The 24,722-nt window shown below is 40.7% G+C and overlaps 1 protein-coding gene across 2 annotated transcripts in view; it reads right to left on the minus strand.

Moving 5' to 3' along the window:
• Mtmr10 (myotubularin related protein 10) overlaps positions 1-24,722 on the minus strand; it is a 53,171-nt gene that overhangs the window by 25,804 nt on the left and 2,645 nt on the right. For both annotated transcript variants that reach the window (XM_005084405.4, XM_040730876.1), the window contains 4 exons: positions 15,143-15,279; positions 12,833-12,905; positions 12,078-12,220; positions 4,759-4,849 (listed from right to left, as the gene is read on the minus strand). In XM_005084405.4, the coding sequence (XP_005084462.1) occupies positions 4,759-4,849; positions 12,078-12,220; positions 12,833-12,905; positions 15,143-15,279 (444 nt within the window). The remainder of the gene's footprint in view (positions 1-4,758; positions 4,850-12,077; positions 12,221-12,832; positions 12,906-15,142; positions 15,280-24,722) is intronic.

The following is a 24,722-nucleotide window of genomic DNA, read 5'->3' on the forward strand; positions in this document are numbered from 1 at the left end:
TAGGAAGTTCACGGGTTCACCCAAACAGCTTTCAAGTCCTCAAAACAGTTTGTTTTTCTGGCATCATGCTCACATGTGTTCCCTAGATGACTCTTGGCTCTGAGTGACTACTCAGCTGGAGAAGCTGACCCACATGGGGAGGCTGGGGTGGTCTAGACTTTACTTCCTTAGCAAGGGGTGTTTCCAGAAACAGGAGCGTACCTACTGCCTGGGAGCACCTGAAAACAGGAGAAGAGCTGTGCTACCCAGTCTGATGTGCCCAGGACCTCACTACCACAGGCGTAAGTGGCAGTTCCTAGGCTGACATTCCTGACCTGATGCTATACTACACCAAAAACAATGGAGTTTTCACACAAAAGAATGTTTTCATGATACTGGCTTCTCACCCCAGCCTTTCAGTGATGCTCCTGTTCTAAAAGAATCAAATAGAAATGACTTCTTTGGGCCATAGAGATCCCTCATATAACTGTTTATTTACCATTGTTTCTGACTTTTTTCTTTCCTGTAGCCATGCAAAAAATGCTTAATTATCATAATAACATGCTGCACCCCATTCTCAATGGTTAAATTCTCATTATTAACTTATGATGAACTATTAGGGCCTGAGATAGAAAGGTAAGTTTTCTATCTATTATTCCGACAGCTGTATCAAGACAATAAGGAGTGGGCATAAAAACTATGAGCACTGAATAAACTACATATAATAAAGATACAGAAGGTATGGGCAAGGCAGCTATCCTGACTTGACAACATCTGAACAGAGTCCTGAGGAAGGTGTCAAAAGTGCCAGGTAACAGGTAAGGAGGAGGTGACATGCTGAGCAGAGATGAGATGGTGGTAAAGCGTCAGGGAATCCATACAACGGGAGCAGGAAAGCCAGCCGTGGCGGAAGAGCAGCTACAGATTACGAGGCTAGACTTTATATCTGTGCTACTCGGGAATGGGACCACTCACCAGGCCCAGTGGCTATTTACATATAAACTATAGGAAAATTAAATAAAAGCTACTGTCAGTCATTCGGGTATACTATAATGCTAACTAGCTTATATCATCACACCCCACTCCACTCCAGTTCTTCCTCTATGGAACATAGCACCTAGAAAGTGTGCTGGCCGATTCACCTCAGGTGACTCTTAATACAGAGTTCCAGAGCATTAAGCAACTCATCATACTACTAAATGTTAAGGGAAACCCCGTAGTCAGTAAGTCTAGAAAAACTCTTGGTAGGGCTCAACCCCTGCCTTTCTTCCTTCCTTCCTTTCTTCCTTCCTTCCTTCCTTCCTTTTTTTAAGACACGTTTTTCACTTGATGTAGAGTATTTCCCAGAACCAGCAGCAAACAGCATTAACATTAAAACCAAAGACAAAAATGGTGCCTTCTAGCCAGCACTGCTTTACTCAGCACTGGTCTTCTAGCTAGCTAGCACTGCAGTACTCAGCACTGTACCTACCACAGGCTTTGGCCATTAAAAGGACAATCATCACAGAATATGGATATGAGGAACACATTTGTGGGGGTTAGCACTTCAGCAGCAAATCCCCAACTGAGTTCACGTTTAGTTTTCTGAATTTCTGAAATCATGATGAAGATGCTCTACTATTTGAGATTATTTCTCTAGATCTATTTATGAATACACAGATTTTTCTGAACATACACTGAGAACATTACGGGGTCTTACGTATGTGTGCTATTTTGGTATCTCTTGTTGGTTTCTCAACAGCTGGGACTGACTACACTATCATTAGTCTGTGTCTTCTTTGGAGTGAGTTCATTATGCAGTGGATAATAGATAAGCAATCTGAGGCACAGACCGCAAATTCTAGTGTTTCCTAAAAAGCCCTAAAGGCCTGCTCTCTCCATGGACCATTCGGAAGGATTGCAGCTGCAAGCTGGTCAAAGTGTGTATCTTAGAAGACCTGGATTTCCTGATGGCTACCTGACAGGTTTTACACAGAGCTCTTCAACAGAATAAATGAACCTAGGCACTAGGCATTTTCTATGGTATTTTAGATAGCTAGTCCTAGAATGTGACATTATTTTAGAGCTTGTATGTAATTGATTCCTCCGCTGGCACTCAGTATGATCTCATGTAACAAGAAAGATAGTAAGAATGGTCAATGCATGCAAAGAAAGCCTACCACTGTGGTGGTATAGTGGAAATTAGAAGTCATAGAGAAGGGTAAAGAAGGTAACCTCAAAATACTGAGGTTATTCTTAGCAGAGACTCTGACCCTGAGAGCCTGTGAGGTGGCAAACATGGCTGTTTCTATAGGAATTCTGCTGCTTTGGTAGCTAGCATTAAAGAGACAAGATCAATCATTATAGTCACACTGAGAACTCTAGAAGTGCCCAAACAACAAACTGACAATTCCTATAATGTTCCAAATAGTTGCATACTACATTTTTTTCAAATAAGCATTTAAAATGAATTCTAAAATAACCAATTTAAGGACTATATTACTAAAAATGATAAATTAATAAAGTTCACTAAAAATGTACATGTTTTAATGGGACAGCTCTGGAATACAGTAGCATTTTTAGGAGTTTGTATGCAACAGCTGTTCTGAGGCCTATGGAGCTACACACTGCCCTGTACCTTATGATGCCCACTCAAGTGTGTGGATGGCTACTGATCCTTTCAAAAATGGTCTTTACATATCTGATGCTGGGCACGAAATAAAACCTCACACTGACTAAGATAGTTGGAGAATCTTTTCCAGATAACTACAGGGGACAGTCTCCAACTTCAGATCCTATTTGTGGAGACACCTTTGCCACCTACCTGCCTGAAAAGGGGACTTCTTTAATCCAGTCAGTGATCAAGGTGCTATCCAGAGGTTCAAGAGAAGGTAAATGAGCATCTTTCACTCACAAATTAGTGAACTGTGGCTGCACTGTATGCAAATTTCAGGCTTCTCTTGATCTTAGGGATGCACTTTATGCTTCTGTAACAGCATGGAGGATATTAAAGGATTTACCCTATGAGGAATCTGAGTAAAACTTTGGCCAGAACTATGCTTATGAAGAATTCGCTGAAGGAGGAAGAGTTAGAAGGGTCTACTATTAAAAAGTGATCCTGAATGTTTTAAATAATTACTAATCATCCAATTGCATCAGCCAGTTATAAGAAGAGAAGAGGGACTGGTTTATAAGAAAACACGAAGGACTTCCAGTTTTATAGACTGAAGATGCCCACAAGAAATGAAGGAGATAGGATCCAAAAAGTAACTCAATCAGGTGTCAGGTCACCAACTGTACAGCTAACTGTACTTGACAAGCCCAAGCCATCATGTTTTTGCAAAAGTACTAACTTAGCCACCAAATCATTCCTATCAGAAAAAGCAGCATGAAGAAACAGGTTGTGCCACAGCAAAATGAAGCAGGCTTCCAAGACTGACTGGAAATTTTCATACTAGCTGTTGTCTTAAAACAGGATATCTCACTACTGAACTTGTGATCACTTCTCTGTGGCTGACATTCAGGATTTATGTTTGTTTCCAGATAGGGAGTGAATGTACATAAAAATATTAACTTCAAAAATAACTGCTGTTCAAGACTAAATTATAATTACCGTACATATGGATAAGAAAAATTAAGACACAAATATTGTGCTAACCAATTTCTATGAAGTAGAAAATGAAGCTGTTTGGAGACGTTATTTTCATGTATCATCCCTAGTGTTGTTAAGCACCTTTCAAAGTCATGAAAATGGTCTTAAAGCATCTCTGTCCCAAGCGCTAATGCCACATTTATATGCCATGACACCAGAGTGAACTGAAATGTGTTTGAATCATAAGTTATGCAAATTACTACCTTGTGCTTTAAGGTAAGAAGTATAAAGGTTTAGTACAGTTAATAATCTATAAGCCCTAGGGCAGTGGTCTTCAGCCTTCCTAATGCTTCGATACTTTAACACAATTCCTCATATTGTGGTGACTCCCAATCATAAAATTATTCTCACTGTTACTTCATAACTGTAATTTTGCTACTGCTATGGGTCATAATGTAAGTATTTTTGGAGACAGAGGTTTGCCAAAGGGGTTGCAACCCACAGGTTGAGAACCACTGCCCTAGACCACACTGGGACAAATGGATCTTTCATTAAGTTTTCTTCCTGAACAGTGGTGGAATATGTACTCTGGCAGCTGTCACTGTCCAGTCACTAACCCACAGGAAGGCTAACAGGAGATACATGGACTCTGTTAGGAATTACATTATCTAGAACACACTATTTAAAACAGAATGACATGATCAAATCTAAGTTTTTTCTTGATGATGTCATAGCTAACAGAAAAGTAGACAAAACTAATTACCACAAAACTGTCTAGAGTATATCTATTTTTTGATGAATGCTCATCTTCTTTCCATTGGTCTTATTCAGAAAGCCAGTATTTTGAAAATCTTAACAAAGTTCTCTAAAAGGTTTTATAAAATCACATTTTGCCAGAGATTTTGTGGTTTTGAGCTATCTTTTGGTTTTCTATCAGTTTTAAAATTCGAGCTACCAAATAAAATATTGAGCATAAAATACAAACCAGTGCCTACAGTAAAAGAGTTACTTTGACTCCTACAAACTAGGGTTTATGGCTGCCTGGTCACTTCCAAGAGACTGACAAACAGTAACTCTTTTAGTGCACAGTGTTTATTTCTTAGCAGCTATGAAGCCAATAACCCTACACTCACTAAAACTCTAACAAACATACAAATAAAATGGACACATGTAAAGTTAGTCACAATACTTAGTATTTTCATATTTACCTGAATTGTGGTATTTTTTCCCAACATATTCAAATGCAAAGAGTAGCTGGAGGTCTGTTGGCTGGGAATAATGAGCTATTGCAAGGCATACCTAGGAAAAATTCTACATTTAGAATTTGAATTTAACATACTTATTTAAATGAAATGTACAATAAGGCCTTGGTCACTGGGAGAGTCATCCTGGGGCAGTGACTACAGATACTATTTACATGTTTTTCTGTTGGCCTAGAATATGAAAGAACTATTTAAGGCCACGTATCTCATTCATTGTTGTGCCCCCAAGGCACTGTTTAATCTTTAATTAGTACATTGTGTGTATTCAGTGTGTATTTGCTAAGTTCAATTTTTAAGTGGAATAATTTTATCCATAAATAAAACTTGAAAGTTAAAGAAGAGTTCTCCAGAAAAAGACAGTAACAACATATCCACTCAATAACAACAAAACCCAAAGTTTCAATTTTAGTGGACTTTAAAAATCTTCAGGGATTAAAAAAATCTAAATCCAAACAACAGCCACAAAAACTTAAAATTAGGAGTATCTATATCTAGCTACAGATAAAGACATGGCTGGCACAGAGAAGTATATTTTTAAAAAGCATCCCAGTGAAATGGATTACAACTAGAAAAGCATGGGCCAGCAAACCAACAATAATGACCTGAGTTCGAGCTCTACTAAGCACTTGTTATGACTTGTGTGAATTTGTTCTTTTCTCATAGCCTTGGACTTCTCATCTGTGAAATGGTGTAAACACCTGAGCTGTTCTAAGTATTGACAACTGAGCATGCCTAACCATCAAAGGAACTCTCTATATAGAAGCACTACTATTCTCAAAGGTTATTGGACAGAATGAAGGACAGTGCTCCAGGTTTACAAGCCATGGATGAGACTGAGGAAGAAAACAGCCCTAAGTGAACATAGAAGAAAAAAGAAATCTAAGGCATGTGTAGAGCAAGAAGGTAAATGGCCTTTTCTTAAAGTGGTTATATATATATAACTTAGAGATGAAGCATAACCAGAATGATACACTTTTGACAATGAGCAAGAAAGATACGTTGTTAGCCCATTTCAAATCAGTGGTGTTTGGAGTGAATCAATGCAAATTCCATTAACTATTAAGTATCTGTCAACCTGTTGCCTAAACTATATTTTAAAGTATCTTCCAGAGGATAACATTTCCTATCATAAAAAGTTAAAATGTAAACCAAGGAGACGTAACTTGCCACTAGATTTTAATGTAAGGAAATGCTTACTAAAATTTCTAATGCCTTGATTTCTCGGTGCCTAACCGCAGAGCATCCTGTAAGGGTCCCACTTACAACTTTATAAGACTACCTATATTCCTCTTTGTAATTCCTGTCCTGTACATCAACCTGTATGCTGTTTAGTGTTAACAGTCACCTCGACAGAACCTGGACTCACAGCAGACAAGCCTCTGGACATGGCCTGACTAGGTTAACGGATATGGGAAAGTCTATCTAAACTGTGGCTGAGCCATTTTCTAGGCAGGGGATCTCAGATTGTGCAAGTGGAAAGGCAAGCTTCTCTGTTCTTGTTACTATGGTATAATGTGACCTGATGCTTTCTTCAAGCTCCTAACCTAGAACTGTGAGATGTAGCCCCTTTCTCCCTTAAGCTGCTTTCATCAGAGTACCTATCACAACAACAGAAGAAACTACAACAGTCTTCCTTGAAGGACTTTTAGCAGCAAAACTTCTCAATCTATGCCTTGACAAGGTTTGCATAGTCATGTTTTCTTCATACAGACACTCAATGCACTTTTCACGGCTGCCCTATTTTGCTATACTACTGTAACTACATCCTGAAGCCAGACGTGTTTTATGGTACCTCTGTGGGCTTCCCTGAATTTTAGAAATCTACACGTAAGGACTGTCTTCTAAAAAGTGTTTATGGATAATTACCTGGCTGTCTTGGTGATCTGCTGTGGTTTCCATATACTTAAACGGCCCTACTCACTAGACAACTCTGATCTTTCCAAGGTTCCCTTAGTCATCTATGGTCAGACAAAAGTATGCCTGTATACATTGTGTCTGACTGACTGAGGCCACATCCTCTGCCATGCTCACTGCTCCTCTCAGGCAGCCCTACTTACTTGTAAATAGTCATATCTAGTACACATGACTCTTACCAAATTTTCCTGGATGGAGCCCAAGAAACCGGAGCTTCTGCATGCTGTAGCATCACTTGTGACTTTCTGGACAGGCAGTGATGGCACTAAACATGCTAGCAGACAGATCACTTACTAGTGTAATCATGAAAATCTACCCACCACTATAACTAGTCTTTTGCTTTTTCTAAGAAAATTAAAAAGCTGCATAGGCCCATTTACACAAATCATTAATGACAGAACATGTTTATGAAGCAAAAGAGCACAAAGCCCATGTGTGAAGCAAAACCCAAGACAGCCTATTTCCAAAGCTCCTTTAGAATTCACACAGTGGCATACTAGCTTAGAAGCAGGCATGCCAAACAGCATGCACACTTAAAGGCAGCAAATAACACTGTGGAACTGAAGCTTGGTTTAGTGACTTCCAGGACAGGGCTTTTCTAAGAAGGAAGGGAACCTGTATTGCAGATTGAATTTGCTGTTCCGGAGCATGACTATAAGCATACATGAGCTGTTGTCTGGCACAGGTATATGCATACTTGCTTATCTGGAGTAGAGTCGTGTTGTTTCTGTGGATCACCCAAAGGAGAGAGCCTGATGTCTTTTGCTTTGCACTTTTCCCAACATACTGTTTTAAAAGCCTAGGTCCAAATTCCTGGCTTCTACTTGTAAGAGACCTTGGAAGTCTTTATAAGATCTTGTTCACATGTAAAATTATTCTTATTATGCAGATATTCCTTAATTAATAATTTTTAAAGTGAAAACCCATAGTTGATTTATCTTGCAATTGAAGCACAGCACTGGAGACATCAAATCCAAGGGATGATGAACCTCCAGCTCTACCACATTTGCAAGCAAACCAAGTTCCCTACCTTGGCTTAAGACCAAGGAGGTGTGTTAGGTTTCAGGCAAAATTGACAGACTGAGCCAGGTGTACTCACATCTGCGATCCCACCAGCATATGGATGACTGAGACAGGATTATCGCTTTCAAGCCAGCCTGGGCTACATGATGAGATCCAGGCCAGCCAAGAAATGGAAACCAGGGCTAGTGAGGAAAACTAGTCCACATAATGCTTACTGCATAAACATAATGCCCTGAGTTTGATCTCCAGAACCACAGTAAGAATTGGAGGCAGGTGGTGGTGCATACCTTTGATCCCAGCTCTCCAGAGGCAGAGGTAGGTGGATCTCTGAGTTTAAGGACGGCCTGGTCTACATAGCAAGTTCCAGGACAGCCAGGGCTACACTGAGAAAACTTATCTCAAACACACACACACACACACACACACACACACACACACACACACACACAAACACACACATACACACACATACACACAGAGCTGGGAGCAGTAATGAGCATTTGTCATTCCAGAGGTGCAGAGGGGCAGACAGGCAAATCCTTGAGGCTCACTGGCCAGCCAACCTAGCCTGCTACTTGGCAAGCTCCAAGCCAGTGAGACACCGTTCCAAAAACAAGGTGGATAGATCCTGAGGTTGACATTTGGACTACACAATCACAGTCAGCATTGACAAATTTTTTAAGTGTTTTACTAGATAGTTCAGGTTGACTTTGAATTTAGTATTCTTCTGTCTCAGCCTCCCAAATACTGGAATTACAGGCTCGCCAACATTATTTGTTTTTTAACTGTATATTTGTGTGTGCCTAAAATGTCCACAGAGACCAGAATGGAGCATGAGATTCCCAGGAGCTTAAGTTCCAGGCAGTTTTGAGCTGCCTGATATGGGTGCTGGGAACTGAACTCAGGTCCCCTCTAAGTACCTCTAGGAGCAGAGGTACTCTTGAACTACTGAGCCATCTCTCCAGCCCTAATGTAGAACTAGATGAAATTCATTTCTAACCAAAAATAAAATAGAGATATCTGATAGTTAATTCAATCACCATCCATCCACCTACCATGCATTTTTAAAGTGATATATCATTAAAAGTAATCTAAGATATTTCAATTAAAAATCTTTTCGTACTTTTTTCAGCCTCAGTTTTGAGCAAGGGTCCATCAAAAGGAAATGGTGGTTCAAAGTTTCTATGATGACAATATCCAATTCTGTATCACTAAACTCCTTTCTTTAGATAGACCTTCACCAAATATAATTCCCATCATAGCACAAAGATAGTAAAGATGAAGAGTACTGTGATACAGTTGCACAAAGTAACCTAATTTAGTCATGACCCAACTGAAAGAGAGTCAATTAGACAGTGTTAGAGTAACATTTACCAAGATGTGGACCAGTGAGCCAACAGTATTCTGGGCATTCCTGTTTCAAACAAACAAACAAACAAACAAATGGCCACAGTTCATGCATCATAGAATTCCAAGCGTATACCTGATCCTCTTAGAAGAACTTAAAAAAAATCAAAGCATTTTCCATAGGAAACTTCACATTAAAGACCCCAGGAAGCAAATAAGCTGAGCCCTCACTTCCCAACTGATGCTCACCGTGACTGTTCTTAGAGACAGGGCCTCACTGTGTTGCTCATGCCAGCCTTGAACTCCTGGCTGAGTTCAGGTAATCCTTCTGCTTCACTGTCAATGGGACGGTGGGTCCACACAGTCATAATTGCAGGATTCATTGTTTTTTCAGAGGTGGAATCTCACGTTTGCAGCACAGGCTGACCTTGAGCTCAAGATCCTCTGGTCTCAATCTACCAGTAACTGGGACTACAGGTATATGCTATGCGGTCAGCTGCTACTGAATTGATATAAAAACCTTCACTTGAAATTAAAAAACCAGTGAGCTTTGCTAGCCATATACAACTCTGTGTTTAAAACATGTAAATCGGGAGATTTCCTCTGTTTTATTCCCACGGCTTCCTTTTCCCCCTCAGCTTCCTCAGTACTGCACAGCAGACAAGGAGTACTTCGTTGTAAGACACTGGGAAAGGAATTGTCAGAGGCCTGGCTATGATGCTCAGTGTGCTTTGTTCAGCTGGTGGCTGCCCACTGGCACTAGCACATCTGTCACATGGTCACTGTGACCGTTCCTTCACACTCAGTTGTCCCTGATTCCTCTTGACTAGACTTTCACTCTTTAGGGAAAGAAGCCACAGCCCACTCTTCTTTTCTATCTTGAAAACCTAGCATATTGTGAAGGAGTTATCCAATGACACCCCCCCTCCCACAGCCAGTGCTGGCCAGTTTATGTCAGGTTGGCACAAGCTAAGTCATCTGAGAGGAGGGAACCTCAATTGAGAAAATGCCTCCACAAGATCAGTGTGTAGACAAGCCTGTAGGATGATTAGTGATTGGTGGGGGAGGGCCCAGACTACTGTGGTTGTGCCATCCCTGGATTAGTGGTCCTGGGCTCTATAAGAAAGCAGATAGAGCAAGCCAATAAGCAGCACCCTCCACGGCCAATGCATCAGCTCCTGCCTCCAAGTTCTTGCCCTGCTTGAATTCCTGTCCTGACTTCCTTCAGTGATGAACTACGATATGGAAGTGTAAGTCAAACAAACCTTTTCCTTCCCAACTTGCTTTTGGTCATGGTGTTTAATAGAAACCCTAACTAGGACATCCAAGAAGAATGTGAGCAAATGAAAAATGAAACTTTCCTCATAGTCACAGAATAAACACCAAAACATAATCAGCAAGTATGCTAAAACAACCAGATAATTATGACTTCCATTCACTGAATATATCCTATGAAAAATACAGTAAGCTTGGTAGAGCTTTAAGCTTTCTGAAAGAAAATTAGATCAACTCTAGATCACTTAGGTAAAACACTCTATTAACTCAATCTCACAAGTGCTGTGGTATCCCTACTCTCAACATGTGGCACATCATGGTGATAAAGTTTTTATAGGTTGGTTCTAACTTTCTTGGTCAATGACACTACAAGTATATATTTAAGTTTGAGAAAGTGCCTTGGCTAAATATTTTATTTGTAGTGTTCTACCTGTTCAGCCCTAAGAATGGGCATATTGACATAAAATGTCAACATCACAAAAAGCAGAATCCAACCACTAAAAGGAGCCTAAAGTTACCAAGCTGAATGTTCATATGATGGTTATGTTGGCTGAAGATAAAAACATCTCAGACATACTACTGTCACTCTGCTCCAGTCCCAGCAGCCATACATTTTTAGATATCCATCCCAATCTTGCCTTCCAGTGGAGAAACTGCTGGCTCTGGTTCTAAAGACAAATCTACCACCGCCTCACCAAAGGGTATGAGGAGAGCTAGCTGCCTTAAGATATTTCTGACAGCCCTAACTGGCAACAATAAGAATTTGACTGCAGTCTGCTGAGCATGAAAACTGATAACACCCTTGGTAGGCTAGCACTGCTTCAGTCCTAGTCCATTAGGACACTGCTGCTCTGTCCCTGTACAAGGGAGCATGCTTTCTCCCGGTAATCCTTGTAGCTTTCGGCATCTTCTGCATCATACCAAACAGAGGGGCAGGTGATCTACCAGCTTCATCTACTGGCAAAACTAAAACAAGGAACCAAAGAAATGGTTTCTGCTCTTGACTTTTACTGCGAGGGTAAATAGTAAACATTCCCTGGAAGTCGAGGGAGAAATAAGTCAACTAAAAGGTGTCTAGTTTGGAGTTGCCTCTGCAGAGTAAAATTCATTCATTAAGGTTTCTTTAAATCACGAATTATTAGGCCCCTTCTACAACTACACATTTACCCAATCCTTATGAAGCCAGAGTCTAGCTTTCACTTTGTTCACACAGTTCTCTGGTACTAAATTAAAAGCCTCATGAATTGCAATTATAGTAGATCTCCAAGTTTTCAACATTTTTTAACCAAAGAAACTGGATAGCACAGACAAAAAGTACAAAATATGCATATTTCTATATGAGTCTTTAATATTTTAGTGCTTAATAAAAATGCATAGGTTACTTTAAAGTAGCTATCAACTAATACAAGAAAATAGTTCCCTTATATTCTTGGCATTAACTGTACTTAAAGAGATAACTAATGACAACTTCCCCTAAACATCTGAGCAATTAAGAAATGTATGCAAGGCCAGGAGAGGCTTCAGCAGGGAAAAGAGTTTCCAGCCAAGCCTCAGGAGTAGGGATTCCCACTCCTGCCACACGTGTACATGCATGCACATACACAATAAATGAAATAAAAATACTTATACTTAGAAACAACTTCCAAATAACTAAAAATACTAAGACAGTATAGAATTCAGAATTTGATAAAGTTTAGTAGCATTACCTTTTTGGCACTTTCAGGACCCGATTCATCAAAGCGAAATCTGACAATTCGGAAATCTTTACAATAAATTATTAACTCTGTTGGATTAAATTTCAGCTTCTGGTTGGGACCTAGGACCTTCTGCTTCCTCTTGTGGTCATTCACTGAAGAAGAAAAGGAGGGGAGGCGGGAATGTGACACAGTTCTTTTCTGATGCTCTTCACACCTTTAAACAACTCTGCAGCAGAGACCAGCACTGAAGCACATGGCCTGAGCAGACCCCACTGCTGGACGCTGGCTTTTCATATCTATCTGTGGCTCCTAGAACTTTGGAGGGATAGTTCTATGATTCTAGTGATATTTTAGAGGATCTTTGCATTGATACATTTAGTGGCTGAATTTTTAATTAAAAAGAGACCACAACTTATAAATTAAAAAAAAATCTCCAATTTTCAAGAATTTCTTGACTTCTCTGTTTGTTGAGTTCTTGGGACTTAAAAAGAAATAAATGTAAAATTAAGTCTACAGAAATAAAATTCTAACTCAAATACTTAGGACTATGGTCCTTCAAGGAATACTTCTGGATTTCAATAAACTTTTAGAGACCAATTCCATTTTATAAAATGATCTCACTGTGCCTCCCAGGACAGCCTTGTGCTCTGGCACTCAAGTGAGATTTCCACCTCAGCCTCTCAAGTAGCTGAGGCTACCCTCTAAGGGCAGCCATCACATTCACCTTCAACTTTCAGAGAGAGCACTTGCAGAATGCCACATACCTGTCACAATCTGCTCAATACATGTCAAAGGGACATCATGTTCTCCAAGGAGAAGGTTTCTGTAATGGAATTTCTGAAATAAAAAAATGAAATCCATGTGAATTCTTTTCTCAATGGCCTCAAAATGGTAATAGCAAGTCTTGCTTTTAATGTGATTAAAAAACAAAAACAAAAACAGTATACTGTTGCCAAGGAGCATAAAACCCTTTGCTGTGTAGCAAGGACCATTCATCCAAAGGGAATGGCATCTCACGGCACACATTAGTAGGCAGTGGTGGGAGGACACATGTTTTGAGTTTTGAGACAGGGTTTCAGTAGGTAGCCCAGGCTGACTTTTAACTCCTGAGAACTCTTTAGCCTCAACTACCTGTGTGCTATGATTATAGGCATAGACTACACACCTTCTTCCCACACTTTTATTCTAACAGAGGGAAATTAAAATATACACCACAATGCTATTATAATCTGAGAATTGTAATATGATCAATTCTTTATAGGCAAACAAGTGTATGCCTAGTTCTAAATGAATTGGTCATAAAATAATAAAAGAAAGGGGACCTTAGGTGATGAGATTTTTAATGAGTATATCTGACTTCTATAAGAGAGTAAGGATGGGAAGTGTATATCTAGAACAATAATTACTGCAGTTTTTAAAGAAGGTTTGTTTTGTTTAAAGACAGTGTATGGCTCACGTTCACCTTAAAACTGTGATTCTCATGCCTCTTAGAAAAGGCTTTTGGGCTTGGGATATAGGTAGAAGTCCTGGGTTTGATTTCTAGCACTGCATAATAGTCTGGCAAGGTGGAGCTCATCTGTAATCCCAAGACTCAGGAGGTAGAGGCAAGAGGATCAGAAGTTCAAGGTCACTCTCAACTACACATGGAGTGTGAAGCCAACCTGGGGTACACGAGACCCTATAAAAAGGACAGAATTCGGCAGCAAGAATGAAGAGAAAGCAGTAGAGAAGGCTTTTGGTGAGTGACAGCCTCGTAGAAAACACTTCCTGATCATTTCCAAACTGAAACACAGCTGTCAGCAAGGCACTGGTCTATCACTGGTCCTGGATTTAAGGTTTCTCCTGCTCAATATGTCTGGGGTCAGAGAGTATTCAGTGAAGCCAAAATCAAAGGGGAAACACAAGTCCACACAGATGAGCTTGTCTCCCTGCCATACCAAGCTTTGTGACTACCTTAATTTTAGTCTAAATATAATTCAGAAGATTAACGCACACAAGAATATGCAGAAAATATTGGAAATTAGTGAATGACTACATGAAATAAAATAAAACTTACACATAGATCTCTCAAAAAAATGTTTGGGTTATTAAAGAAACATTGAGTCAGTATTTTTTCACTCTTCCTATACATTATAAAGTAGAATTCAAGTTTCTGGGAGAAGAGCTAGTTATTTAAATCATTAACATGTTCAACATCTATAATATTATATGCCAAATAACTGAGATTTTTCTCTTCATGATCAGTCAAAAAGAATAGTTTTTTATAAACACATTTCTAAAAATGGAGGAAAGGAAATAACTCCCTTACTGAAGAGAATATATGACCAGGATATTCCAGAGGATAAATGAAGCAGAGTTCTTAAAATCATCTCACTAAGCCTAGTGTGAGTCACAATCAAGTACTTGGGAGACAGAGGCAGGAAGATTAAGAGTTCAAAGCCAGCCTGAGCTGCACAGTGAGACTCTGGATTGGGGATGTAACTCAATAGCAGAGTACGCACAAAGACTTAGTCTAGTCTCTAAAATCACACCAAAAGAAAACAAACCAAAACCACAAAACCCACTATTCTTCAAGCAAGTTGTGACATCCTCCTTCACTTTATTTTGATTTTTTAAAATTATTTTTGTTAGTTCTTTGAGAATTTGTACAATGTATTTTGATCATATTCACCCCTCTCCCAACTCTTCCCAGATCCATCACCCTTTACCTACCCACACAAATTTATGTCCTGTTTTTAAGTCTATCAATTCCTTTTTGTTTGTTTGTTTGCTTTTGTTTTTCTTTTTCGAGACAGGGTTTCCCTGTGTAGCTTTGGAGCCTGTCCTGGAACTAGCTCTTGTAGACCAGGCTGGTCTCAAGCTCACAGAGATCCCCCTGCCTTTGCCTCCCAAGTGCTGGGACTAAAGGTATGCACCCACCACCGCCAGGCCAAGTCCATTTTTACAGAGTATATTTCCAACATTAACAATTTATTGATAATTTTTTACAATTTCCCATATCTCTTATTTATAAAACAAAATATCCTGCTTAGAGTTAAGGCCTTAACAAAACTACATAGTATACAAATAAATACCTGTAATGGCATTGGGTCATCTGTAATAAAGGAAATTTTGAAGTTACTGCATATTAACTTTCCCCACAAATCATACTGGCTTGTGTCTGTCGCAATGCACTTCCTCACAAAATTGACTTCATTTACAACGATTTCTCCTAAAGAAAAAAAAAAACAAAAAACACAGTGAGCTACAAATATGACAAGCAAACACCCAAACCACTGTGTGCCCTTGTTGGAGGACTTCATGACTGGTGGCATCTGAAACAGCTGTGAAGAGGAGAGGCCACTGGCTGCTGGCATTCATGGGCATTTGGAGGACTTTGTATCCTTAATGGGTATGGCACAGAATGAGGCCCAAGAAGCTTTGGGGTCTCAGCTGACTGAGCCAGAAAGGCTGGTCCCAGCCTGGGACTTGGCTTCTGCTGCACTGCTTCTAGTTAACTAGGTCCAAAGGTGTTCCTGAGAAATTTGTGATGGAGTACCTGTGTTTTATTAAGATGTGGCATGCTCTAACAATCACGTTTTTGATCATTTTGTAAGGGATGAGAGCCAGCATCCAGTTTCATCTGCTTTACAGCAAACAAAACTGCTTTCAATATACGCCATAAAACCTCTGCACTCAAATTGTAACCGAGGAAACAATAAAACTTTAAAATAAATGAGTTAAAAGGGAGGATTGGAAGAACAAATATTAGAAACTCCCACAAGAGCGCTCACAAGCTTTTGGAAGGAGCAATTTCTCGAAAAGGAATTGCAAGCTTGATCATCACTTTAAGACCTGCAATGCAATTAGACAAGCATATTTTAAGTGTCACAGCAGAAAGCCAGGATACTTACACCTCCAATTACCTGAAAACTGTTTTCATAGTGATGACCAGAACCTGCTTGCTGACAATCCCCAAACACCTACCTCATGAAGAATGGAACTTTAGTTTCAACAATCTCCTCTAAGAAAAATGTTAACAATAAATCTGAGTGGTGATGAATAAATTTTACTCAATGCTCCTAAAAATTCATGAGTCTAATTTTAAGAACAACCCCTAATATTTATCTGAGGGTTTAATTCCTATGCTCATGTCAAATTCCTGGCTCAAATCACTTGAGAAAATTTCCATGCTGAATACAAGCCTCCTTCACATGGCTCACGGCCCTGAGTGCCAAGTCCGGCTCAGCTGTCTTCCTCACCCTCCTGCTCTACCCACAATGGCTTTCTATGAATCCCCTTTCTATACCACACTGCTTCCATTTATGGGTCTTTGAACATGCCCCTCTGTCTTGGAAGATTTTTTTCCTTTGAGACAGTGGCTGTGCTCAAGAATGCTTTAAAATAATCTCCCTGCCTTGATGAAATCTCCTTTATCACAGCACCATAGACTTGCAATTCCAGTGCTCATCACAGCTACAGCTTGATCACATGTTTACTTTTTAAGTTAATGCTTGCCTCACGGCCAGGAGTACACATTTACTGGTGGTGGAAAACAGACTTTTTGTTCAGCGATGCAACTTTAGTGCATAGGACAGTACCTAGTACATAGTAGGTGAATGCTAAGAAAGTGATGAATGAAGGAATGAAATTAACTCGGAGTTCCTGGTTTACTGAAAAGGAATAAAACCAGAGGTGTGAGTGGAAAGCAGAGCAAATGATGTACAGGCGGCTCACTAAATCAGATGCAGGGCTGTAACTCAGCACTTATCAGGCAGAGGCAGAAGAACCCAGAGTCTACAAGACCAGCCCGAGTACACGGACAGACTGTCCCTAAAAAGCAATAGCTGGGGACGCAGCTCAGTGTTAAAACATGCACAAAGACTCTAGGTTAGACTAGCAACAAAACAAACCAACAAATAAGCCAAGCTCACCAACTTTATTCCTCCAGGAAGCCCAACATTCTCTAGCTTAGTTTTTAATGTGCATAGGTGATATTCCCAACAGAAAACCAGCAGCAGCGGAACTCAAACTGCTCTGAGCAGTGCTGAAGACAGTCATTCAATCTGGTCAAGCAGCCAGTTGAGTTGAGAGATGAGGACTGTTTGGATACACACAGGCAGAATGTAATCACAGAACTGCCACAGCTATCCCTTGACACACAGAGAACAGTATAATCTGGGATTGGTGGCTTCTCGGTGCTTGTGCTGATTCTTTAGAGAGTATATATGAGAAGAAGGCAGATGTTTTCTCTACTACAGAAATAAGGGACTTGGCACCAAAAAGGTTAAATCACTTTTACACTCTAAGACTTTAAAAACAGAAATAAATGTGAAATTTATCAAGTGTCCCTCCGCACCCGTGGGGGATTGGTTCCCAGACCCTGTGGATGGATGTTAAAGTTCCTTATGTACATGGTGGGGCATTGCACACCCAATATTAAAGCATCTTCGATGGCTTGAAGTACCAAATACAATGAAAGTGCTGTGTCACTGCACAGTATTGCTCAGGGAGTAAAGACAAGAACGAAACTGTGCATGTTCACTACCATGTTTTTAGAAGATTTGCCATCAAGAATTGGCTGAATCTGCAAATGTGGAACCCAGCCACAAAGGTCTTCTGTCCTTGTTTCTACAAACTTTCATAAATGGAAATATATTATAGTGACATGGAACAAGTAGCAATATTGAACTAAAGATTCAATTGCATTCTAGACAAGTGAAATTACCTACAGTTCGTTCCACGAGAGCTTACCAACTGCCTTATCACAATCTAGGATACTGAATAGTCAACCTCTGTCCCCTCTGCTCTCAATTATATGACTAAAATAACTGAACTAATTTCCACTACAGACAGAAAATACCTTCCTGCACACTAACCCAACTTTCTGCTTAGCCTCATATTGTACCACCCTCACTCCAACCAATTTATCTGAAAAAGGACTCTCAAAACAATGCTACAGAAAGTCACAAGCTGCACCATTTATGATTCATTCATACTTGTATGTAGTTACACTCAAATGAAAACCACCTAAACATAAGCAAGTCAAGTCACATAATAGGAGTTCCTGGGAAAGGGCAGAGACAATCATGGTAAAAAAAAAAAAAAAAGGATAAAGGCTGCAGGACTAGGACACTGTAGTCATGCTAGCACCATCTGCCAGTTTCATCTCTGTCTCCATCTCTACCTATCTGTCCACCTGACTGTCTCTCTCTTACCTAACTCTCTACCTGGCTATCTCTCTCTTACCTACCTACCCAACTATCTCTCCCAATCTCCATAACAGTCCTTCTCTAGCAATTGGACTCTTACCAATGCAGCCAGGAGTAAAACATCCAGTCTTCGAATTTAGCGAAGACGAGACAAAGGAATGGAGGGTGCACATGATGGCTCCTTGAGGTGGGAAACCACAGCCCCTGACGACACAGACATCTTGCTTTTTTTTGTGAATAAAATTGTATTGAAATTTTATTCTTGTGCTGCTTTTGGCTGCTTCACAGGACAAAGGCAAAACTGAGTACATAATAACATACACCTGTCCTACAACATTTACTGTATGGCACTTTACGGAAAGTCTGCTGACTCATGCATTACGGATGACTACCTAAACATGATAATTCTTAAATTACCTAACACACAGCTTAGATGTGTTTAGGGTTCCTGTCTGAAGGCGGTACATATGCAATGCTGCAGCAATCTAGGGGGCCCAGGGGGCCCACTCAGTGTCAGCATGAGTACAGAAAACGTGTCCATCACAGTCAAGACTACTCTCATCGACAAGCTGCAGCAGTCCACGGATAGTGCTGTCTGCTCACCCAACAGTGGCCTGCTCCTAATGTTTCAAAGGAGGAGCGGGGTGTTCTAAGTTGCTATCATAAAAATAGCCTTGCTTAAAACAGGGAAGAAAGAGTACACAAAGCAACCTCTTCTCACATAGGCTTATGAAGAGTAGTGATGCAAGAAACACATTTTTTTCTTTACACTTAAATTAGTGGTTCTTTGGTGTATAATTGTTTTTTATCTCTGAGGTTTTTCTATAATAAAGTAAAAAAAATAAAATTAGTGATCTTGAAGGAGAAACTCCTATTAAAAGCTGTAAAGCTTCAGAGGTCCCGGACTTTCCTGGAGATGGCTCCTATACTGGCTCTGTCATGAGAGGTGGTGTGCTAGGGATGGCTCACATTGGCTCCAATCTCTTCTCCAATTCCCCACTCAGCACACTGGGCCACAGAGGAATCGAACACACCACCAGTGCTTTCCAGAACAGCACTTTGGTAAGTAACAGGGAATGCTCATGACAAGCATCGGAAACTGGCTTCAGTGTGGAATAAGCAAAAGCATGCTAGCAAAACTGTGTAAATTAGGAGCTAGCTGAGAGTTTCTACCAAGGCCTGGGAGAAATCACTGATGTTTTCTCAAAACCCTTCTATCTAGAAAGAAAAATGAGAAAAGAAATATAAAGAGAATGTCTCCAGATGGTACAGGGAGGGAAAATTTTGCTATTCAAGGGTGACAAAAAAGATTATACATGTTATCTTTAATGCCCCATGGAATTAGAAAGTCAATACATGTTTGGTAAACAGAAACAAGTTTTCCCACAAATTTCAGTTTGGAAAATAGTTCAAGGCAAAGTCTTATGTAATTTAACACATGGTTTGAAACAAGGAGACCAGTCTTCCAGTTTACCTGCGCAAGAAGACTTCCCTGGGCATGGGGCTTGTAGCACTCAAGAATAGTATACAGTAAACTGTCAACAGTGATTTGCCCTAATTTTAAGAGTTGTAACTGCAAGTAGGAGGAGGATGTGTTAGATAAATAACACGTGTGGTGCTTCCCCTGGTGGTGACTGTGCAGGTCTCTCTCTCACTCTCTCTCTCTCTCTCTCTCTCTCTCTCTCTCTCTCTCTCTCTCTCTCTCTCTCTCTCTCTCTCTCACACACACACACACACACACACACACGCACACGCACACGCACGCACGCACACGCACGCACACACACACACACACAGCCTGTCATCCAAGCACCACATAAGTGCAGTACCCGAGGGGGCAGGACCGCTGCTACAGTGCAGGTCTGGGGAAAGAATCACAGTGAAATAAGGAACAGAATAGGTTGTGAAAGTAGAGAATGTGTGGCAACAGTGACAAAGACCCAAATAGTGAGCAAAGTATCTGGGAAGCAGCAAAGAGCCTGGATTCACACAAGTTAGCAAGGCAGAGTGTTAGCAAATCTTACAGTATCCTCAGAGTTTAGCCTACTTAAGAAGGACTCTATTTAAGTTCAGAGAGCTTTTAAGCACCAGTGGAAAGATTGATGTGAGCAGTTAGCATCATGCTGGTCTGTAGCAGGAGTGTAAGAAATGCACTGCTGTACATTGCGAAGGCTCTAGGTGAAGCTCAAGCCTAATGCTAAAGTCTGCAGTTGTTTACGCCTTTGGCAGGTTCAAGGGCATGTTACCAGTCCATTGATCTTCTAAAACAGCGCATCTGTGTATTAAAATACTATAAAACTCAGCCTAAATCATCTAGGAAGTCATCTTCAAATGGGTATTACATGAGCCCTTTAAAAGGCAGTTTTGTTTTCTTTTTTGCCAGCAAGTGATATATGACCCAACTGAGGATATGAGATGTAGGTTGAGGCAGAAGAAAAGAACAATATATAAATGGTACAAACAATGAATACGCAACAAATAAATTAAGAGAGCTAGATACCAAAGCTACAGTCATTTTCCAGATGGCCTGAGGATGTATACGTCCCAGATATGACCACAAGAGATCTGATAATTAGGACATTCATTATCGACCCATTATCCGATCTCTGTATCTGAAGTGCTGTTGGTTTTGTACTTGGGAAGGGGAAGAATGAACTGAGCCGACGAAGGGTTTTCAGAACAGTGGCCCAGGCTTAGCTGACACTCCAAATTCAGATGACAATCACTTCCTGCGAAGGTTTTGCTGACACTCCTTGATGAACCCCAAATCTGACTTAGGTGACAATCCTGAGCCCTCACAACCTTTGTTCTCTTCTACTAAAGCACTTCACTGAATAAACTGAAATTGTGTAAGGGCAGAATCCCACCCTTCCACCACTCCCCCACCCTTCCCAAAACGAAAAACAAAACAAAAAACCTCTGCCAAACAACACCGGGCATTCCATACCTGCTGAACAAAGCAATCCATTATAGTTAGTCATAGCATTTCAATCTTCTCGCTCCCACCTCCAGGATCTTGAAAAAGATCCTGCCTCAGGGAGGGAAGAGAGCAAAGGTCACCAAGCCCCACTCACAGCAAATCTTACATCCCAATCACGAAGCTGCTGGCATTCTACCAGCCCCTCAGCAAAGCCAGCAACAGGAAATCACTACCTCTTCAGACATTCCCTTTTCTGGCAGCTGAAATTGAAAGTTCTTCCTCAAGTGGGTTCAAAATCTGTCACTGTTGTGAATAAAAGCAGAGCCAAAAACATGGCTCTTTTCATCTCATTAGAAAAATTTCTCTTGACTGACATTCAGTCTGCCCTCCGAAGCCCAAATCTATATGTGAATGTCACCAGTGTAGCTAGGTGGGCATGTTGCTTTGTGGCTAACAGCACAGTACAGGAGCCAGGCACAGCAGTTGCCTCTCTGTCTTTGAGAGCCGCCCAACACTGGGCAAGCTTCCTTAATTCTTACTAGTTCTCTCACCTGTCAAATGAAGACAAATTAGTCCCTTGCCTGACAGAGCTGTGAGGGTTGACCTATAAGGTACATCAGCCAAGGACGTGAGCTCAGGTGTCAGAGGCATGCCTGGAACCTGGTTAGCAACAAGGAAGTTCTGCCGCTTTGTGTTAGCTGGACATCAAGGACAACAAGACCCAGAGGCCTGAACACTGTCATCGTTCTCTCCCTTCAGTGTTTGTATTCTTTGGCACAGGTTCTCTGGAATCAAATGACAGGGAGTAACACCAAATGCTTTCCTTAGTATGAACCTACACATATTTGGAAGCAGTGCTGTGATGATGATCACACTATGTCTGCGTAAAGTTGTGTTAAGATTTCTCAAAAGGAGGATACCTAGACAGACAAGTCTAGGTGCTCACTAAACTGTACTGACAATAACCTCATTCTGTGATTTCCAGTTTACTTTCCAAACTTTGTTTATACATTAAAAAGGGGGAAGGGGGCCCAATGTAGAGTTCTTAACTTTGTATTTTGCCAATTTTTTTTAGCCTAGCAAAAGAATATATCCCAAGTCAAAAAAGTTAGAAGGTAAATGTTATGATAAAGTTCATGGTGAACCTTGGCAGATTCCATGGCAGGCAAGGTTGATCGAGGTGGGGGACAAACATGCTGGGCAGACAGAGGTTAAGTGAGAAGTTTTATTAGAAAGGGGAGTGGGGGAGGAAAGAGAAAAGAGGTAAAGACACACAGACAGAGAGAGGACAGGGAGACAGGAAAAGTCCTGTCTGCCTCAGGGGAACAGCGGGAAAGACAGAGGGAAAGAAAGCCTGAACAATATTGTTTTTTTGCTTGCTTGTTTGTTTTGTTTTTCAAGACAAATATAGCTGTCACTTTTGTAAACCAGGCTGCCCTTGAACTCACAGGAATCTGCCTGCCTCTGCCTTCCGAGTGCTGCAATTAAAGGTGCATGCCACCACTGCCAGGTGACAATACTGTTTCAATCAATCAGTTAAATGAATAAATCGCCTCAAACTTCACCCAGGTTACAATCTTTCACAGGTAGCAAGGGGCCCCTTTGGGGTTCATTGTGATGCAGATTCATTCACTATACTTCAGAAACCTCTCCCTTCTACATAAAGTCTAGTACCCAGGAGGTCCTCATATGCTCACATACAGAAACACACACACAGCAACACAGTTTAATATAATACTGTCTATCTCCTAAAGCACAAAATGACTGGCAGCTATACAATATAATGCTAAGAAAACAGGATCCATATAATGAGCAAATGACAAAGAGAATGGTAACTAAGATAACAATTGCAATTATAGGCTCAGATGCACTTCTCTTGAGATGTCTAGCATGAAATAGCAGTCTTTCTCTTGCTCCTAAGCCCAGGAGCTGGTCTGTCTACATGAATGCATGTCTAAGGTAATAGTCTAAGCACAGTGACATCCTCTGTGTTCAATCATTCACTCAGTGATAGCTCAGTGTCACATTTCAGGCACCATGTAAGATATCAGGATGACAAAGCTAAATTTAATGCAATCCCCTTCTCAAAGACTTTAATGAACCAGGAAAGTTGAAAAGTAGTAACATAAACCAGAATCTGAATTAAATTACTAGTCATTTTCTTTAATTTTCCTTACTTAATAAATGATGGGGATCATTTTAAACTTAGCATTAAGGCCTAACACAGCACATAATAAAGGCACACAAATAAACAATTGATTTTGTGTTCTAATTTTCATCTGCTTATTGAATTAATAGTTCAAACTTCGGGCAACTGAAGTAGGATATCTTTGGACCTAAGGCAGTAAGCCAAAACATAGCGTGCAATACTATATCATTGAACAATCACTTCTTGTTCTGTGTGTCTGGGTAAAGAAAGTCACAGGTGACTTGGACAAAATTTCTCTTGCCCCCTGACTGCAATGAAGGCCAGAACTGCATGAGTCAAACCCTCAGTAAGAGTGCTGCCCTAGCTTAGGTCCCTATAGTGGTTTGTTCATTGTCATTTTTGCAGCGGTGAGGAACAAACCCAGGGCCTTGCACATATTAAGCATGTTAAGCACACAGCCTACCATGAGCTACAACCCTCACTACTCCAGGTCATTAGATAACAATACTTTCTTCTTGTTTTCCAGATTATATGTGTAGAGTACCATATTGTGGGCAGAAGACAGACATACAGGTTCTAGCAGTAATCACAGATTTGACATCAGAGTTAAGGCAGGGAAAGGGGATCACAATGGGATGCTCAGTTAGAGCACTACCTCAAAGAGCATGGAAAAGTGGGAACAAGAGGGTAAGAACAAGAGAGGCTTGTTGGGGGACATTATTTTCATGTGTGTGACTTTTGTTTATGCTGCATTTGTTTAACTCTGTGAAGCTGTGATTCTTTGCCTGTCTAAAGCGCCTGATGGTCCTAATAAAGAGCTGAACGGCCACTAGCTAGGCAGGAGCAAGGACATCTGGCAGGCAGAGAGTATAAGCAGGAGAAATCTGGAAGTGGAGGGACTTTAGGGGCTAGCCACCCAGCTACACAGGCAGACAGGGAGTAAGAAAGAAAGCAAGCTATACAGGAATAGAGAAAGTTAAAGCCCCAAAGGACAAAGATAAATGGGATAATTTAAGAAAAGCTGGAAAAAGTCAGGCAATGGTGGCACACACCTTTAATCCCAGCACTTGGGAGGCAGAGGCAGGCGGATCGCTGTGAGTTCAAGACCAGTCTGGCCTACAAGAGTGAGTTCCAGGACAGCCCCCAAAGCCACAGAGAAACCCTGTCTCGGCACCCTCCCCCCCAAAAAGAAACACACCAAACTAAGGCTGGGCATTCTAAGGATAAGTCTTGTGTATTTATTTGGGAACTAGGTGCCCCCCAAAAGCCAAAACAGTAAAACATTGCACAACAGAGGATAGGCAAGGGACAAGACTCTACAATTCAGGGTCAGCTCAGTGTTCTCTAAGGATAAGTGAGGAACATAGAGAAACTGGACATCATAGTTACCAGGG

The sequence above is a fragment of the Mesocricetus auratus genome, unplaced genomic scaffold (assembly GCF_017639785.1).
Source record: "Mesocricetus auratus isolate SY011 unplaced genomic scaffold, BCM_Maur_2.0 Super-Scaffold_4256, whole genome shotgun sequence".
NCBI classification, from domain to species: Eukaryota; Metazoa; Chordata; class Mammalia; order Rodentia; family Cricetidae; genus Mesocricetus; species Mesocricetus auratus.